At 38.1% G+C, this 21,410-nt stretch overlaps 1 protein-coding gene across 1 annotated transcript; it reads right to left on the reverse strand.

Moving 5' to 3' along the window:
- Window positions 1-3,132: 3,132 nt before the first annotated feature.
- Window positions 3,133-15,224, reverse strand: trhra (thyrotropin-releasing hormone receptor a). Its single transcript, XM_042490608.2, has 2 exons — window positions 14,087-15,224; window positions 3,133-6,818 (listed from the first exon to the last, which is right to left on the reverse strand). Exons 1-2 carry the CDS (start codon window positions 14,891-14,893, stop codon window positions 6,378-6,380), a joined length of 1,248 nt encoding a protein of 415 aa, XP_042346542.1. The 5' UTR covers window positions 14,894-15,224; the 3' UTR covers window positions 3,133-6,377.
- Window positions 15,225-21,410: the final 6,186 nt, after the last annotated feature.

A 21,410-nucleotide genomic window follows, 5' to 3' on the forward strand; every position in this document is an offset into this window, starting at 1 on the left:
CAGGGCCATTTCATTGGTGCAGCTGCCCACTGCTGGGACTTTTATTCTGACGTCTCATCCTTTCGGCCACTCCAACCTGGCTCTGCGTCTCACTTTCACCTTTTGGATCTCTACCTCCTTGCCAAAAATCAGTGTGGCTCTGTCTGGCCAGTAGATCTTTATTGGTACAACCCGCCTGTCATAGGATAACTGGACAGATTTTGTCAAAATCTAGTGGGCATATATACACACACTCTCAATATGGCTTTATCACTTTTAGTGAAGTATTGTATAAGCCTGTATTTCAGCAACCTTGAATTAGAGACAATAAACAATATCCAATAACACCTAACACCTCTACCCTCTGGGAAGTCTCACTCAGCTGTTTCTCTCGTGGATTAATCGTGTTTGCGCACAGAGCACACTGCAAATCACATTTAATGGATCTTTAAAGGTCATACACAAGAGGTTGAAGTCTTTTGCTTGAGAACATATAGTACTTTTTTCTGAATGGTGGCATCAATTAGAGTGTGAGACATTAGAATCACTATGACTCAACAGCAAAGTGGAGAGTTTAGTCACCTTTGAGCTCTATGAATGTTAAAGTAGAAAATAAGAGTGGAAAAGGTTGTAGTGTAATTCTGACCTTCTGATTCCTTTAATTTTGATGTATTTGACATAGATATGGTTTGTCTGGCACGGCACTACACCGGGGCTGGGGGCTGTAGCCACATCAGAAATCTAGGTAGCCCTGGTTCAGCACCTTCAAATGTCATTTGGAATAAACACGAGAAAATAATTCCCAATTGTAAAGAAATAAACAACTATTAATGTGTTGTTTAAATATTCTAAATATAAAAATAAAAAGTTCCAAACACATCTTTGTAAAATCGGACCATGTTGTTTCCACATTACACCTTAAAAGTTAATAAAGTCTGTGGATCAGCAAGGAGTGGATCTGACAAACTGCATTCCATTACCAATCTGTTTGTACTATTTAGTATGCAAGAATTTTTTCTAACTTGTACCAATATGTAGTAAGTCAAATGCACTATACCAGAAATACCAGGATGTCCTATTACATTCGTTCACCTTTTGCAGTATGCAAGCCAGCATGCTTTTCTGGCTATGCTAACCCATAATCCTCTGCACAATGAAAGACGCGTCACATTGACTGAGCCGAAAAAAGAAGACAACTTGACAGCTCATTAAAAGCTGATTGACCGTTCATTGACAGCTGTCAGAAGCCACAATGATGGATAACAGCCCATTTGAGTGACTGATGACCAATCAATAGTAATAATTCTATTATTATTTGTTTAATGTGAACAAAATAATTATTAAGATAACCAATAACAAAACGACGTAATATATGAAAATAAAAATTACAATGTAATTTCAATGTTGTGAATAAAACACTAAATACATTGCAAAGTATAACAACGAGGTCTATGGGTTGACCTCTTTCTCTGGCTGGCTTGGCAAATGACATTTCTGTTTTATTTTCTAGGTAATGACTGTATAAGCAAGAGGGTCAAAGTTTAGGGCGTAATGTTATGAGAATGTGCTATGTCCCAATTGTGTGTATACTGCAGGCCACAGTACACACTTTGTAAGGGCAGTTGCTGTACCTACCAAAGTGAAAAGAAATTCAGAATACACCCAAAGTGTCTAAGGACACGATCAACCTGCTGACCCACAGCCCATAGGTCCTGTGGGTCGGGCAGTTCGGGTAAGCTTGTTAGAAAATATTGCAGGTCTCAGACTTGTGGGTCATAAAATGACAGAGCAGTGTTCCTAGTAATTTATTAATAACCCACAGAAACACTGTGCAGTCATTCACCTTCCACCTTCTCTTCCCCTCGTCCCCTCTATCTCAGTCCCTATCTCTCATGTAGCAAGAAGCTTTATCATCAGTGCTGCTGCTCTCAGGCTTTCTGCTATCTGTCTGTAAAAGTCATACATATTATACAAGACATATTTAATTCTGTTCTGTCACAAAGTCCGATAAAAATATTTTACCAGTCAGGCGTTTTCATGGTTGAGAATTGACTTGCGTATAAGTATAAATTCCAGTATAAATTATTTTTGAAGTTCCCATCTTGTAACCACCTTATTCTCCTGACTTCACATCTTGTTCCCAGTTCCTCTGTACCTCCTGTAACGGTACACTCTTGCAACAAAACAATTACGTTGTGTATTGGGAGGAATGATCGTGTTCAATTCAGGCTGTATTTCAAAGCGTTACAAGAACAATCTCATTGTGTCTTGTTGAAGAAACCGTATTGCCATTTCATTTAAAGCAGACACACGTGAATTGAAAAGCTGTGGAAACAAATTTGAAAGTTATTTGTGTACTTTTCAAAAATGACACTTTCACAAACACCTGCATGTACCCAAAGTTGGTTCATGGACATATGCATAGTATTGTGTAACCTGTGATTTTGGAAGAAATACCACTTTCCAGTCATCAACATATGCAACTATTCTGAGTAATTTTAGATATGAAGAGGTTCTACACTGAAAATATACTGTGTGTGTGTGTGTGTGTGTGTGTGTGTGTGTGTGTGTGTGTGTGTGTGTGTGTGCGGGCACTAGTGTGAGGCATCCAAATTTATGGCTGGAGTGCACACAGCTGATGAAATGTTACAGTAGTCATCAATTAGTGCCCCAGCGTTCCAAGGACATTCTCTCCCGGCACATTAAGCTCTTTCTAGCTCCATAACATCACATTGGTAATTACTGTAATATATACTCTAGTGTTAGCATTACTGCTTAACCAAAATGAGGGGGGGGTTGATGAGTCAGATATTACCTACAGCAGCAGAACATAAATTGCACTCTGGTGTCATATTGTTTGTGTTGAGATTACAGTTGGCCTTTGATAGCTTCAGTGAGATGAATTTGTGTCAAAGCAGGCCACTACATGTTGAGTGACTTCAAAACGAAGCCATCAACCCATCGATTGATGTCCTCAGGGTGGTCATAGCTCATACAGAAACTGTCTGTGCCTGATTCATGGCGGTCCTGGATGAGATTGTTACTTTAATAGCTGCTGGTAATAGATCAGTAGAGGTGGAGGTGCAGGGAGTTGATCAGTAAAAGAGATAATCTTACAGTAAAAATAATGGATCATCCACAAAGAGCTGCAGTTATCATCTCTGTTTAATATAGACAAAGAACAATACAAAATACAAAACAATCCATCAAACAGCAAGAGCAGGAAAAAGCTTGAGACAGAAATGTGCACAAAGCAACGCCTCAGATGGAAATACAACAGGTTTCGTCGTCTTTGTGTTCACCTCACAAAAGCTTGCATTCATGCTGCAAACTGCGCACCAGAACAGAAGAACACCTCCATCACAACTGTTTTTCCCAAAAAACGAAATATGTTTCAACAGAGAACAAAGGGAGGAATTAGTAAAAGTGCACGAATGAGAGGTACTTTATGCTACAAACCTTTTTTTTTTTTACTTTCTCACATATTCAGGTTAGGAGCTGATTAGCTTCCAATGACTGGTTTGAAATGACAGAAAACACACTTATGGAACAATGGCTCAAAACAAGCTATTATTTTTAAAAATGCACTTGTTGACACATTTGAAAACACAATATTGAATTAATTTCACATTGCACTGCACAATCAATTTCAAGCAGCTTTACAGTATAGACAAAATAAGCCTGCAACTCCAACAAGTCCCCATTTAATTTACTCAGTATTCATTCTCTCTGAGTGCTCTTCAATTTACACATATACGTAGCTAAAACAAACAGCAGAAAATTTGTCTTTTAATAGCAGGGTGAGCTATGTACATACTGTGGATTGCACCAACTTGGGTATGGCACTTTGTTGCAATATATTTACACATTTCATCATTGCTCAGTGTGTTTTGCCGAGCAGGTAAATCACATAAAAGCGCTGCACTCTGCAGTCTCAGGCAATATCAGTGAGTTACTGCCACGACTGATATCTGACCCTTTGACGAACAGCCCCCACGTCTGCACGTCAGGGTTACACATATCTATCTCATTAGTATACACAGACTACTGACCTTCACAGACTTCTCAGTGGCTGTCTTCACATTGACCAAAGCCAAATTGCGCGTTTGTTTATCTGTCCCTGCAGAGATCATCCAGGTTTTTAACTGACACTATAGGTTTAAATGAGTGCCTGTAATTTTTTTCTTTACTTGGACCATTTTAAAAAGTCTTGTGATTTCATTCCTGTGCTTTCACTCTTGTAGTTGGATTAAATTTCACAGTGTTGTGCATCTGGATTTATTTGAATGATATGGTGTCTGGTGGTGGAGTAAATGAGCTCAGAGGAAAGACTTGCTTCAAGTAAAACCTGGACACCACTGAGATGTATCCAATGGCAGCCAGATGGCTGGGTGATATAAACACTCATTGTGACAGAAAACAAAAAAATTAAAAACTTAATAACTTTGATTGATTGATGACATAATTTAACAAATGGTTACACTACCTAATCCTAACACTGAAACATATCAATTTCTAGCCAGTCATACGTAGTGAAAAATGTTGGCTGTATTGATTCCTGTGTTTGTACTGAAACATTACATCATCACAGGGATTACGGTCTGGTGCACACAGCTGCACGCAGAATTAACGGTATGTAGTGAAGGTAATGGGGAATAAGCGCCAGTTCCACCCAGAAACATTTAACCATATGTCGTAAGCAACATTTGCTAAGGTTAGGACAACAAGCTGATTGGTGTGCCACATTTTGGCAGCACAAATGACACACTGAAGCAAGAAACCCGCCTGCAGGTTCCCAGTCAACAGTAACGGTGAGAGAGTTGTGAAGACAACCACAGTTGGTCCACCATTATAGGGTGACTTATGTTAATGAATACACATCAAGGGTGCTAATGCACATTCAGCAGCATTTGCCAGTTGCTGGGATGACAAATGTTTGGGTGCTTTGAATTTTTGAAATATAACCAAGGTTGAACTAACCAAAACATTCCCGCACAAGTTTGCATTTCAATGTTTTTGCCTTCTGTTATCTGTTGCCTTGAGGACAGTTTTTATCCAATGTTTGAATTTTTTTTTGTGATGAAAATAGTTTACCAGAGGTGCCCGAGGAAAAAATCTTACCACATTCTTTAGTAGGAGGATTGTGTCTGTCTTTAACACTTGCAATACTGTCTGGCAAAAATAAATGGAAAGAAATGTATTTGACATTTTATCCAGCTGTAGCAAACTTGCAGTGACAGTGACTCCTTAACCTGGGTATGGACTGGATCATGACTTTTCTGTACCATTACACCCTTGTATTACATATTTTTAATTTGATAAACTACACTACTAACTAATCATCCACAAAAAATGATCTGAATTTTTTTTTTTTTTTTAAGTAGGAGTTACTGGGACCAAAATTATATCACCCCTTCATTAAACCACGGGGAAACGAATCAACATCTAAACTACCAAAGTAAAAGAGCCTTACTAGGATTTGTAACTTTGTAACTTACACATCTTGTCTCTGGAAAAAAAAAGGTCATATGGTAGTCTTTTTGAAAGTGACAGCCCCCTTTCCTGAGATACACACAGCAGGGTTGCAGTACATGCTGTTATTCTGGTACTAAAAGTCGGAAAGTTGGACAGGATATACTATTAATGGGAAGACAGAAAATCCCAGGTACTAATTTTAATTTGAAGCATCATCAGTGGGCGGGTGGGTCTAATTACTGATAAGACTCTAACCAGTAATTAATGAATAGCAAGACTTTCAAAGACCCACTTCAGGAATAAACTGCAACATTGCTATTTTAATTAATGAATGTGACTGACGGAAGATATAAGCTCCATGGATGTAAACATTTCACACAGCATAGTGATATACTGTCAGGACTGAAAATGTTATGGGGTTTTTTTTGTGTAATTTAATGATATAAATAGATACTCTGTCTGCAGCTTACACAATTCTTGGTATTTTTTCTGGTTCTGCATCCCACAAGGGAGTCTTAAGATCAACATGTATATCTTGATAAATATTATAATATATAAATATTGTGATAAAATGTTTTACTATATCTCTCAGCCCCTTTATATCCACTCCACTGCAATTCAGTTTCATTTGCTGTACTAATGTACCAATAAACTGTAAATTTTCAAGATTTGTGTAAGCTCCCTGCACATATTACAGAATGTGTAGAGTCATCTCATGAAATGTCATCTTATTTGGTTTTTGGCAACTTGTCTTGTCAAATAAAAGAAACATTTTTAGGAAAAAAACACCGTGGGGAAATGAAATGAGAAGTATGAGGGTAATTTTAATTAAAACTTTATGAAACTGTCGCATGGGTGACTGAATCCATACCACTGCTGTCAAAATCGCTGTTATCCACGTTAGGTGGGAGGTTTGTTTTTATTCAGGCTTTGACTTCACTCCCTGAAAGGGAAGGCGCTGCAAATGGCATCTTCTTGGCACTTGGCAAGATACTGGCGGGCAAATACTGATCTGTCGGTGTGTTTAGCTCATCCATTTCTGTAGTGAAGTGGTCAGGACTTTCCCCATTGGATGTCTCCTTGATGACACTGTAGGTTAGCGCCACACTGTAAGACGCTGGTTTCTCCATACGCTGAGGGCCGCAGTGACACAATTTCTTAAAAGCAGCACGGAACTTCTGGGACATGGCGTTGTAGATAACCGGGTTGATGGCACTGTTTAGGTAGATGCAGAGACGGCAGAAGAGCAGGAACCAGGTGTCCAGATAGGACTTCTCCAGGAAGGAGTTGACCACCACTAAGGTCCGGTAGGGCATCCAGAGTAAGGCGAAGAGGACCACTACCACGGCCAGCATCTTTGTCACCTAACAAAATTCAATCATGCATTTAAAAAATGCAATAACAAAATGAAATCATGGAAAACTGGACAACTAACACACATGGAGTCAAAATACAATACAACGTACAACAAAACATACTAGGTGATACTTCCGTGTGAGTGTTAATGAAAGCCATGACAGAGAGGCAGCATGCTCAGTACCAGGACTTTGATAAAGCAACATGGAATTCTGACATCATTCATTTTCTTTTTCATTTGTGTCATGACAAAAGAGGTGTATACTCCTGATTTATTCATAATAAACCCTGTCTCGATAAAATCATGGTCAGAATTTTTCAGTGATAGCTATTGTATCTACATAAATATGTTGTTTGTTAGTGGCGGAGTCCGCCATTACCATCTGGCATTCAAATCATCTACCCACGTATGAGGCATTCACAGGGAATTATACATTGGCTGCACTGTAAACCAGTACTATTAAACTGCTCTGCGCCTGTAACCACAGGTATTGCCAAATCAACAAGTACTGAAATATCAAGGATTATAACTTTAGTGTCTGGGGATCCACCAAGCCTCTCTCCCCCGAAGCAGGGATTTCTTTTAAAAAGTAAAAGATATACTGTATCTTGTTTGTGAACACAGCTGAGTCTGCATCCAACACATGACATGAGTCAACTTGAGTATGTTTAATGAGATTAGCACAGTGTAACCACGCTCCTGCTCAAATATTGATAGTGTGACTGGAATTTCAGACTAAATAGCATTATTAGATAGTATTAGATTCAGAAGTGCTGAATGTTTAGTTTGATGCTCTCAGTCAAAGCAAAATGAAAGTCTTTTTTCCCCAGAAGTTATCAAAACATAAAGGAGTACTCCACTACTAATGTAAATTTATGATTATTTTATGGTCACTTTATTAACAAGGACTTGACACATTATGATGTGAAGCCTTCATCAGAACATCAGTGACTTCAATTTTTAAAGGACATGTTGTACAATCACCAATTAACAGGAAATCTGTTACACCTGTGTCCTCACAGGGGAATTCATTCAAGATCAAGATAGTGCTCAAATCAGATCAAATAAGCCCTCCTAAGCAAGCAAATGTTATTAAAGCAAAAGCAAAAGATCACATTTGTATGTGAGGGCCATGTGGTAAATGGGCTGAAAATGGGCCCTGCAGGGGCTGTCCACAGTTTCCAAAAACTGCCCCATGCCAATGTCCCAAATGGGTGAGTTTACACAAGTTAATCTAGGGCTACCAGGTTACCTGGGTGTGTATGGGCCCAAAGTAAGTATCTTATCTGGGGCCCACTTGGATAAACCCAACCATGTGGACAATTGGCATGGAGCCATTATGGAACCCATGGACAATACCATATAGGACACATTTCTTAGTCCATTTACTTCCCACATAGGTCCCACATACAAATGTTGGTGGGAACAATCACAAAACAGAGGCATGAGAACTTGTTTCAGACACATTTTTCTGTCTTTTAAGTTTGTTTTTCTTCTAGTGGTATCATAATAGCGTGGCAGAGAGCTTTCCAAGAAAGGATGTAGGTGGACAGCCTTTGTAATATCAATTTAAAAGTCTAAGCTAAGAGCCCACTGCATTTCAATTTTTAATTTTATTATTTTCTGGTTCTGTTGTCAGATAACAAAATGAGCACATTCTGATTAGATTGTGTCTCATAAATGCTAAGTAAAGCTGTTAAATTGTCCTGTTCTTCTGCACATTCATTGAAAAACTTTCTGATTGATCAGTGTACTGACAGACAGAAATGGCAGAAAAACGGTTGGGCGTGTATTTGTGAACATATCAGTAGGTTGGAGTGATGAAACAGAGCGACTGCTGCCACATAATGCATAATGATGACATGATTGTCCTCCTAGTTATTAGAATGTAGTAAAAAGGGAAAACAAGTTACTTAAATTAACTAGTTTTTATTAAACTGCTGATTTTGTTAGACAGCCTCATGAGTTAGGGTTTGCCTGGTTAGCAGGTATTGTTATCATTCATGAGTCACAATCAAATCACATCAAAATGCAGAATAGGTGATAATGGAGAGCAAGAGAGGACTGAATGAATGTTTAACAAGCTGAGACTGTCGCACTGCTGTTGACTGTCATCAAAAGTTTTCTGTTTGCTGGCAACAAAAGAGGAACAAGAAAAGATTTAACCATTTTTTCACTGATTAGGTGTTTCATTGTAGACCAAGATCTTAATCAAAAGGGTCTAAAACCCTGTGCACGCTACCAAGTGAGTATTTTTCGACCAAAATTTTTTGTCCAACAATGTCAATCACATTCACGCAATCACTACAAAACATTTGTCCATCATTGAAGTTTGCACAACAGGTTTGATTTTTTTGCATCTGTGAAAAGCAAAGGAGAGTTGTTTGACCATGAAGCAGAAAATAAAATCCGACTTAAAATTTTCAACAACAAGAAGAAGGTAATATTAGTCTATCCGGAAATGCATAACAGCCATGGTGATGCTCACAGCAGAGTGAAATTTAATAGCCACGCAGTCTCATTTCATAACTCAGGTAGCCACAGTGCCAAATGCAAGTGGGAGAAAGAGATGTGCAGCAGCCTCGGGAGGTAACTTCAGTGAAGAGAAGCAAAGGGGAGCTGTCCATTGTTCCAACAGCACATTAATCGAAAAACCCCAGTTGTCCGAAAAATATCCCATTGGACCAAAAGCCTATTTATCCACAGCCCGTTATCTTGAAAACAAACGGCCATTTCTCTGAAGGCCCATTGCTACAAAACTACACTCTTTCTCAAACAGATTATCAAACCTTCACAGGTGTCATTTTTTTTCCTACTATGTTGAAGGCAAGACCCGCCCTAATCTGCTGCTGACTTGCTAGCACTTGCTGCCTTAAGTAGTTGGGTTGGTGGGTTTAGGCATGAGGCGTGAGATTGGTTATGGTAAAAAATGTACGGTAAGCCAATCAATGCAACTGATTACAGGCCATTCTAAATACAGGGATAGTGTGTATTTTTGAAGCAATGGGTGTTTGTTTTTGGGATAGCGGGCTGTCAGACAAATAGGCTTTTGGTCCAATGGGACATTTTTTCTGACTAGTTGAGTTTTGGAATTATAGGCCATCAGAACAATGGCATTGCACCAGAATGGGAGCAAATGTGTCTTTCAATTGTATCTTTTGAATTTTCATTATGAATAGACATTTTAGGAAATGCTAGTGCCAAAATGCGAACAGCATCAGAGTTAGTTCCTCAAGGCAGAAAAATGACTAACTGTAATGACTAAAGTGAGAAGAACTTTGAATCACATACAGTACCAAAAATTAGAAACACAAACCAAAAGACTGCACAAAAGACAATACAGTGATGCTCAAGCTGCAAACCACTTTTCTTTGCATTTCACATTATACCTCTGACATATTTTTGGAATAAAAATTTTGGGGTTGGAGGTTTTGTTGGATGGTTTTTCAACTCACATTTCTTTGCACTTTTATTAACAAATTAACCACAATGCCTTTTCAGTACTTTGTTGTTAACAAAATGACAACCAAAAAAATTAGGGTGGATCAAATTACGGCAATCTTCTTATTAAATCTATTTTAGGGAAAACAAACAAACCACATTACAAAGAGTTTTAAATGGAGTTACCATGTGACCATAAACAAATCAAGCTGTTCCTTGGATAAAACTTCAACCCCCCTCCCCCTACTGCAGATCTCATGAAAAAACTCATTACTTATTCAGATGCTGTTAATTAATTTCCTACAAGGAAGAGTGATCTGTGTGCGCAACTTAACAAAGCCTAGCCCTTTTAATATAATTACCAGATGATAATACTGATGTGAAACTCGTATGTAATTAAATCTTATCCATATTTATGTTGTGTCATCTCTGATGCAGTCAGGTGAGGATAATTGGATTGGGTAGGGGCCCCGCCAGTGTTGTCAGTGAGCGAAATACCTCATCCTGTATCCTCATTACTTCTTGACCTTTAGGTAATTCAGTAAGGTACATGGTAGATGGTATGAATGCACTTAACACTGGCCATCAGAAACACAGTATTGTGTGATTGTGGCTGGGCATCAGCTGAAGAAAAAACAGAAGCCTTACAGATGGAGAAAAAGCCAAAAGCCTATTTGAGTTGGGGTTAGCTGATTAGACGATCCAATAGAGCAAAGAGCTCCCTCAGGGTACCACACCCCCTGTCATTCCAGGGCGGCTTCTTCCCGTGATCTGATAAACAGTCTAGCTCTGCTATCTACCTGTGTGTCTGGCACGGTGTGCCTGAGCCTTTGGAGCGTTCTGTTTACTTTGAACAAAGTAGGAACTATTTACAGGGTGTTTTTTACAGACCGGAGATGATGTCAGAGGAGGATGAAACATGCAGTGAAAAAAAATAGTACATAAACACACACACACTGAGCAAGGTAATTCAAAAAGCTGGCTGCACCGGAACTCTGCTAAAGAAAGCATTTATCGATATAAACAGACCTTGATCCTAAAAATAACCTGTTAATTTATCCCTCTTGTCTGTTGTTTTCTGTGAGCCACTTTATTAATTTGCCCTTCCGAGTTCTGAAAAGGTGGATGTGCTTGGTTCCACAAAAAAAAAGGCCAAACTGAGTTCTAGGTGCACTTCAAAATAGACTCAATCTGAAATTAAATGAGTCCTGGCAGCACTTTAAGGCACTGTATATAAGTAATTAAGTAGAGGAGCTTGGGGTCAGTTGTAACATTAAAAAAAGCAAACAAATTTTAATTGAAAGTGTGTATTTTAGATTATCAAGGTACATCTTGTGGGGTCCTGCAGATCATACTTCCTCTTTAACAGCTCAAAACAACACATTTAACACTGTTGTATCAACTTGATACTTTGTGACTCCTACTAATTATATGAAAACTGCTTTTAAACATAATAACTCCACCATAGATCTCCTGTTTGGTGTACTTGAGTCAGGCTAATTATAATAGATTTTCAAATGGAAGTGGGCAATATATTGGTATTCTATCATTCTGTGAATATATTACAATATATTGTAATATAATAAGTGTTGTCTTTTGCTCATTTTAAAAATAGAATCCCCAACATTCCACTACCTCCTAGAACCGCAGAGGTGGGTAATTTTGACCCCCTAATTGTAGGTTGAATTAGTGTATGATATAGGCCTGTTGTTATATGTATCAATGGTAGATATGCTGTTTGGGTTTAGTTGTAGATATTTGAAGTTGAGATGTGGGATTAGCTACCTGTCATCATAACCCTGGGCCTTTTTTGGTCTGGCGGCTCCTGGTCCTCAGATTTCTCCTCAGGGGAAAATGGTGGGTCAGATATCTCAACAGCAGTTGTCACAGCAAACCCCACCGCTGTTTCCATGGGGGTCAAAATTACCCAGTGCGGCGGTTGGAGGTATAAATGATAATATTTTTTTTTTCTTTTTGTCCCACAACCCCTAAAATTCAGTAGATGATTAATAATACAATTCTAGGAAAAGTCTGGATGTGAGAGATGTAGGAGTTTTATATTAACAAAGTTACATGCATTTGAAAATGTAAGTGGGTAAAAATTACCCACATTGGCAGTTCTAGTGTTAAAGGCAGCATTACCGTAAAGTAATGACAGTTTAGTTTTCTATTATTTGCCTTCGAAAATCACATAGCATAAATAGTTTGTGAAAGCAGCAATAGCCAACCCTATGTGTCATAATATTCATTTAAAGGTATTTGGTCAAAAAAAATATTGTTATATTGGATTTTCTCCATATGGCTCAGCCCTATTTTTATATGCTCTCTATCTGAGAGTGGTATTGACTGTAAATGTGCATCCAGCATTTTTTAAATTCTTATAACAGTAACATTATTAACCTCTGAACATTGTTACTTTAAATTTTCACCAGGATTCACTGCAAGATTTTTGAATATGGTGTGCCATGCCCCTGGAAATGATGTCATAGCCATAGAAACTATATTTTTTAATCACATACTTGCTAATGATGAGCTCATTGTATATTTTTAGTGATGGAAATATATACACGTAAAGATAAAAATTCAAATTTTAACTGTCCCACTTTGTGCATCATCCCAATTTACAATGAGGAAAAGGAGAAAAAAAATGATTTAAAGGGAAATGATTAACTAAGCAATTATAATACACTTTTTTTTAGCAGTGGAGCCTGTGGGACCCAAAACAATGAATAAGTTAAACACATGTCATCAAAACACTGGAATTAATGCTTCGTAATGGCTCCTGTAATGTGCTTTATGGAATCAATATTGTATTAAATGTGTCTGTGTGCATGGGGTCAGCTGTAACAGTGTGTGGTCAGTGCATTATTCCACTCATCTTAATAATCATATTATTCTCCTCAGTAACTAGATCACATTTTGATGTCAAGTTGTGACTTTTTAAAAAAATTTTCCAATGCACTATTTGGTTCTATGGATCTGGTGCCATTTTTAACCCTTTGCAACCTGTATTGACATCACTTTTCTTGTGCTTTGTTCAGATACCTTCACAAGTATTTAAACCTTTGAAATCTGAGCAAATTGCATTTTTTTTTTTCAAAACATGGGGGAAAAGGCAATGAGCCACTCGGCTACGACTGTTCTGCAAATTGCAAGAAATTAGTAGATTTGGAAAATTATTTTTAAAGAAGCTAGGGAAAGTGTCCACAAATCTATATTCATAATTATTTTAATAATATATTTGAAATTATTTTATGGAATAGTTATTATGTTCAAGGACATTTTCAGGACATTTCTTTTCATTGTATTTATTTATTCATTCATTTATTTATTTTTGTTTGTTTTTTGTCTTACTTCATTTTTTTTTTGTTTTTTTCTCAGATTTTCAAATAATTTTAACTTCTTTTTTTAACCACCAATTATTATTTTATTCTATTTCATTTTATAGTCATTTTATTGTTGTTGTTTTATTTTGTTCGTTTTTTTGTTTGTTTGTTTTTTATTAGTAAATTCAGAAATGCAGTACATGGAAAAGAGAAAAACATGACAAAAACAGCTATTGATTTATCTGTTTTTGCTAATTTTTTGGGTCATCCCTTCTTAGTTTGCTGATTGCCTTTTACGTGAGTTTTTTAAAAGACATCAGGCCAATTTTCTCAGGTCTAAAAGGGTTAAAATAACTGAGCATAAAGAAGCTGGACGACATCCTTCACACTTTATGGAAGGAAACTGAACTGACTTGCAGTGCAGCTGGCCCCGTTCTCCCCTACTCACCCACATACAAACACAGTGATTACACAGTGATAAGGTTAATGATCAAACACTGTCCCCCACCTGTCTGCGGGAGGCAGCCGTTGCGCTGCTGGAGGAGCAGGTGCTGAACATCCTCCCTCCCTGACTCGTCTCCTTCTTCCACTTTTTGGTTGTGTCTTTGGGATCTGAGGGCAGCGGGTTGAGGAAAAGTATCCGGGCGATCAGTCCGTACAGCACCGTGGCCAGCATGAGAGGCAGCACGTAAAACACCGCGAAATCGGTGAAGTAAATGGGCAGGTAGTTACTCCTGGACACCTTGTAGGCGCAGCTGAGCAGAACCACGTTGTCATACACCAACTTTTCCGTGTCTGACAGAAACAGCCACATGACGCAGTAAACGGAGGTGAGCGCCCAGACCAGCATGATGATTTTCTTCGCCCTGGATAAAGTGCACAGGAATTGCGCTTTGATAGGGTGGCAGATGGCGATGTAGCGCTCCACGGTGAAGGCGGTGATGGAGCAGGAGGACGCGTTTATTCCGAGATACTGGAAATAAGTGATCCCCAGGCAGCCCGCGTAACCGTACACCCACTGTCCGTACAGGGCGTCGGTGATGTTGGGCAGCCCGGCAGCTGTAAGGACCATCAGGTCAGCCGCGGCCAGACTCACCAGGTAACAGTTAGTGGGAGTCCGCATGTGTTTAGTGGTCAGGACCACCAGGATGACCATCACATTCCCCACAATCCCCAGCCCGCATATCAGGGACACTAAAAGCACGCTGACCACTTTGTATTCAACCGTGTAGTCAGTCCAAACACCCAGGGTGTGATTGACCTGCACCGACGTGTCATTCTCCACAGTCACGTTACCCATGGTGAGGTTCTCCATAAGTGTGCGCTTTTAAGAAAATTAAGACAATTACACAATGCATTCAAAAAAAATCACAAGAATTCATTGAAATAACCTGCAGGGCCCCAGTGCACCTCAAGTCCAAACATAAATCCTCCAAAAACTTCATCTCGTCCACATATAATCCAAACAAAGTGTTTTTTTTCTTCTCCACCAAAACCAGTTTCTGACACTGCAAAGCCATCAAATGAAACTCCAGCACGTTTTCCATGCAAATACTAAAAAAAAAAGCAGCTTCGGTTGTTGGTTGAAGTTTTAGAGAGAGGGGAGAGGAGGTGTAGCAGGCAGCTCCGCGCCCAGCTGCTCCCGTTTCACTGCTCACACAGTCAAGACTGAGAGCTTTCTGCAGAGCCTCACACACACACGCATTCACTGCTCACAGTGAGGTCACAGGCTCCTACTGCAAACACCAACTTTTCTTTGGAGCACCAATTATTGTGATCCTACATACTGTTTATATTTTTGTACCATCACATTTAACAGTTGTACAAACAGTTGGGGAATGCTTTGCAACACTTTATAACAGAGTAGTGATTACATGCTGTGTATATATGACGATTCCACACATGAGCCTTCCAGTGTACACATTTACAAATCATTCACACAAGGTCTGAATCTGTTTATACATTTCTTCATGATTTGTGAAATTGTATTCGATATAACTTTACCACACGCCAGTTATTCATGCTGGAAAATGTCCTTATATGTATTTGCAGCTACATTATAGTGTTAAAGTGTTTTATAAACCTTCAGTGGATTTTACTGACTATCAAATAGGTGGGTGTTAAAATGAGCTGTTAGATAATTAGACTGTCAATGAAGAAGGCTAAAGTGTCAGGGTGAGGGAAATTAATCAGCAATATTTCACTGCATACTTATTCTTGGAGGGGAAAGATAGCCATTAAGTTACACAATTCCATTATTTGCATTTGAAATAAATAAATAAATAAATACATTAAAAAAAAACATTAATCACTGAAAACATAGTGCCATTTTTTTCTCCTGATGTAGTTTCTGTACTGTCTCACTGAATATATTCTATATCAGCTTGAACGTTTCAAGGAACCAAGGACACAGCTGTGGAGTCCACATTTTTGGGACCAAATCTAATGGGGGTCAAGGGTCCTGGTCCTTATCCAAGCAAGTACATCTATACAATACATAGGAATATGCAGTAAATGAAAGCTACTCATGTCCACATAAATTACACATACAGACATGATTGATACTTGAGTTAGACCTTACAAGGGCTCTCCGACAAATATAGCACAATAAAGCTATTACCATTAGGTGAATGCACTTTAAGACTTTTTATTTGCAATTTGCTCAGGTACAAGTATACAAGGCCATCAGAATTCTTGTATGGATTCTTGGAGGATGGAAATATTGATGTCTGCATCATTTTATACAAATTTTTACAAAAATAAAAAATCAGCCTGACAAATTTGGTACATGTGAAAACTAGAATTTAGCTATTAAACTAGAAAGCTCTTGAGATTCAAATTATCTTTTTTTTTGTTTTATTTTGTTCTTTTGTTGTTTTTTTTAAAAAAAAAAAAAACAGCATGAGTTTGTTACATCTTAAACACAAAATGATCTCATGTTGAACTCAAAAAGTGCCATATTCACACAAATGATGTGATATTTTCAGAACAGGTGTAAGTATGTATGACACAGAACAGAATGGAACAGATAATATTTACTGTCCACTTATGGAAATTTGTTTTCAGTGTCACACACATTTAAAAACTTCACAGATATTCATGCACTTAAAAACCCTCTTCCGCAATGGGTCTTAATACAAGAGATAGAGACAATAAACAAGTGATGAACAAGTGGGCTGTAATAAATACCTCAAAATAAGATACATTTGTGAAGGGTAAAATAGAAATTAAATACATATGTGGAAAAAACATTTATCTATACAATAAAAACACAAGACCATTGAAATATTAGTGATATGAGACATAACACATCTCATATAGAATCATTTCAATTTGAATACTGTGGAATATGTAAATAAGAAAACTAACACAAGTCGCTACTCTAAAAGTACATTTAGGGGGTGCCTATACTTGTGTTAGCATTTCCATTTTATGCTCCTTATAATTTTACCCCATTAAATTTGGGGAAATTTAAGGAAATATTACACTTTTCAACGCAAAACATGTAGTATCTGTACAATTAGTAGAGGTTATGGATTACACGACCCACTAAAGCGGTTATAATGAGCTTCACTTCCATCAAACATTGCTTAATAATTATTAAATTAAATTATAGCGCATAATATATCAGTCACAGACTCATTTTTGTGCAATGGTCCCTGTAGCTAAGTCACCAAGTACATTTTGGGATATAAGATGAGATAAATAATGATCCTGTGAAGCACAATAAGGCATGCTGTTACCCTTTTATAGGACTATTTCAGGAATGGAAGAGATAGAAATGTCAAAAAGAAGGACAAGGTTCCTTTAATATCACTTTAAGTGTAATATTGTGATGGTGTGTTATTTCATGTGGTGGCTCATAAATGCTCACAGCATGACATGGAACCATAAGGGACATGACAGCAGCCTATTTGCACTGTTGTTTCTGCACTTAAGTGGCACAGTTTGTCATTATTTAAAGTGGCTGACTTGCATGTGAACCATGTGGTAAATGTACCAGGGAAATTGTGCATCGCTGTACCTCTTTATTTTGATCTACACCTTGTATGCACCTGTCTCGTTGGCTCTGTGTTTCTGCATCTTTCTGTCTGTCTGTGTGGTTTACCTGCATCCAAATGAATCTCACGCCTCATTGACAAAGATGGGAAATGAAGGACCCCACTGTTCAGTTAGATTACAGTTTCACTATGTAGAAACAAAAGTTTTTAGGTGCTATTACCACACCCAAGGGTGCCGTTAGAACAATTCTCTTCCCTAAGGGTAAACCTGTAACATTAGATCGGGGAACTGAGGGACATGCATGTGATGGAGCTGCAGCACAGAAAGTCCTCTACTGTCTGTATTCATCTCCGTCTGCAGCATATCTGCTGTAGAACGACACACCAAGACATACATGATTTAACTGTTCGTGATTAGCACCCCTCCCTCCTGGTGTTTTATGACCCGTAGCCAAAAAGATAAACAAACTGGCAGAGGATTCAGGCAGCCGCTCAGCGTAGTCCAGATTAGTGCTGTGATTGTTATTCCCGAGGAAGCTGCATGGGCTCGGGTGAAAAAAGAGAAGGCAGAAGATGAAAATTACTCAGATCTCAGCACAGTAGGCAATGCAGCTGTTTATATTACTGTCTATATAACCTTCCTAGGAGGCTGGTTTAGCAACAAGAGCCAAGCAGTCTGCAGGCAAAACGTCTGGAAGGAAGAACAGTTAAGTCTTTGGGCTAATTTTTGAACTGTGGACAAATAAACTACCTACTGTGTGGATAAAAAAGTAAGATTACCTGGCTACTGACCCTTTGAAACCTGAAACTACATCACTTTTCCTGTGCTGCGTTCAGAGGCCTTTCACATGCATTTAAAACCTTTGAAACCTCAGCAAATTGGTTTGATTTCTTTTGAAAACATGGACAAAAAGGCAATGGGCAACTTGGCAAGAAAATACGTGACATTAGGAAAAGATGACAAGAAAATGTGTTAAATATTATAATATTTAAAATAATTGTAAATATTATTAACCACACACACCCGAGTCTCATAAACTTCAGCAAGTTAATCGTTTTTGGTAACCCCTCACGACCCTCCTCAAGATTTAATATCAGTGCGCTCATAACTTACCATGTGGTGTTAATTCATTGACACCTCTGTATCGATCCCCCTCTGTGTGCCAGTAGAAGCATAAATGAGGTGTTTGGTTCTGGTGGGAGAGCGTGACAGGTCATCACTTCTCACAGCTGGGGGGTCAAAAGGTAGAGACACATAATTCAGTGGTGAAATTTTGTAATTGCTGCCTGTAGAATGCGTCCACTGGGAATGTCAAAAACAGCAGGTGTGCCAGGTAATTTTAAGTGAATATTGATTCTCCCCTAATGTGAATGTTTATGCTTTCCATTGTCAATGCAGATGCAATGCTATGCCATGACCTACAGAAAGTACATGGCTTTGTTACATGTTAAGCATCCAAATCTATGAACCAAGTTGTTGGCGTCATAATGCTTACTATGCACTTTATGATCAGAACTGCAAAACCATTGATTTATAGACTAGTGAATGAGCTCATTTCATTTAATTGTTTCCATTCCACTGAATTGAAATCCCTGCAGAGGAAGCATTTTAGTCTTTACTTAAAGAATTTTTTTAAAAAATCAATATTTCTATAATGACAATATATATCAAAGGACAGTGTGAAAGAGGTTGCTCATAGCGATGAACCTACAGATAAGTGCACCTGAATCTGCAGTTCCCCTCAGCTTAGCAGTCAATGCTCACATGGTGTCATTTTCAACAGCAGACAGCTGTTTTTTAAAAACAGCTTTAAAAAAATTTATTTTAAAACACTGCACATTACCTGCTTTTTACCAAACAGCATGCACTGTTAGCAACCAGATAATGAACTGAGTGGAGAATTTAGTAGCTAAAGAGCCAGACATTTCCCTCAGGAGTCATAAAGACCAAAAACAGCTGAAAGAGAGCACCTCTATTCACCAAGTGGCCAGAAACCTGACTCCAAATCAATGAAATTGTTGTTCTATAATGTCTGGATGAGTAAACAAGCAAGTTTGCAATATCAGCTTAAGGTGAAAACAAACAACTTTTTCAAGCTCAAACAGGATTCTGGTTGGTGCCACTGTTGCAATGACAACCGGATCGCTTTCCAATAGAACTTAGTTTGATACTCTTTGGTAACTGGGGATAAAAAGGTAAAACAAAAGTCCTCCTCATCTTGTTTTGGTTGCGCAATGACTGACACATTTCCTTTTGAGCCCTCATTTTAATAGGAGATTGCACCAGTTGCAGATTGAATAGCAGAGTGAAAGCGAGGCTTATAGGGAACCATTCTAAGTGCTGGTGGTGTCATTATTCTACAACAATTACAATGTACAGTTGAAATTTACTTCATTATGAAAAGTAAAAGCAAAAAAATCTTGCCTATTTCTACTTTAAAAGATGCTCATCTGTCAACATTGCGTTTACAGCTTGTTTCCGCAGCCATAAACAGGCAAAAAAAACAACAAAAAACAGATTTTACAGGTTTAAGTAACATTTAGAACACAACACTGTAAAAGCACATCACATGCAAAAGTCCTGCATTCGACTTCACTGCCGTGTGTAGTAACAACTCACCCAAAGAATAGAAAGAACTTCTAAAGAACATAACAAAATCCGCTTACCATTGCTTCTAAAGCTCGCTAATTAACACATTTTATTGTTTTAATCTGTACAAACCCAAATGTAAGAACAACAATACATAACGTGTCTTCTGCTTCACAGCAGGCACCCTAAACAATTTTCGTTTCTTTAACAAAACATTGCACTCCTAAAATGTAAAGTCTTACCAGCAATGGTATTAAAAGTAAAAGTAATCATTATCTGGCTGTGAGCTGTATAATAATATAAAGTAATTGGTTATTATTACCCAATTCATTAATGTATAAGAAGCATTTTACTGTTGCAGTTGGTTGATGTGGAGCTAATTTTGACCACTTTATTATCTGATGATGGGTGGTTTATATGATTTAAAATGCATAATAATAATTAATCGTAATTAATCACCTGGGTGAAGGTTTAATGTTAGAATATAAGGGTTAGGGTTAGGGTTAGGGTTGAGGACAACTTCAACAAGTCAAATTAATGTGAAGTGAATGGAAAAACTCACCAGTACCTAGAAGTTGTGCTTAGTTGCAGTATTTGTGTAAACAATACTTTCCGCAACAGATCAGTGCATTATCTTCTCCCCTGGTCCTGATTCTGACTCTGTTCACCTCTCTTACAACACTGACAGTGGGTCTTCACTGCCACCTCATGGTTAAACACTGATACTGACACATTAAACAAGCGAGGTGAGCCAGGTTACTGTAAATGCTTGGACCACAGCACATTCCATCAAGCTGTGATTCAACTGTGTGATCCCGAGGGAGACTGTATGAGACTGTGTCTGCGTTAAACACAAAATACACGGGCACAAAATACTAAAATAGATTAATACAGAAGCAAATGACAATAAAAACAGAAAAATACAATAGATATGGTAGAGAACAAATTGCAGCACAACAGAGGATGAGGCACAACAGAAGATGAAGTCAAGGTTTCACTCTCATATCAATCGTATGTCAACAAGAAGAGATGAGTCTCCAGCTGTGGCTTAAATGTTTCTAATCACAGCAGTTTTTACTTGAATAAATACGGTGTTCCAGAGTTTAGAGGCAATCACTACAAAGGCTCAGATGTCACTTTTTTGTGTCTACTTCTACAAAGATCAAGCAGCATTTGATCAGCCAGAATATAAAGATCCAATAGTTCTTTTAGATAAGGTGGTGCCAGACCATTTAAGCCTT

Source organism: Plectropomus leopardus, chromosome 11 (assembly GCF_026936395.1).
Source record: "Plectropomus leopardus strain MGB_pleo_1.0 chromosome 11, ASM2693639v1, whole genome shotgun sequence".
Classification (NCBI taxonomy): domain Eukaryota; kingdom Metazoa; phylum Chordata; class Actinopteri; order Perciformes; family Serranidae; genus Plectropomus; species Plectropomus leopardus.

Coding starts and splice junctions, on each gene's coding strand:
- trhra (XM_042490608.2), bottom strand. CDS start 14,893: ATGGAGAACCTCACCATGGGTAACGTGACTGTGGAGAATGACACGTCG. Junction 6,819..14,086: donor CGGCTGCCTCCCGCAGACAG/GTGGGGGACAGT, acceptor GAATTTTGTTAG/GTGACAAAGATGCTGGCCGT.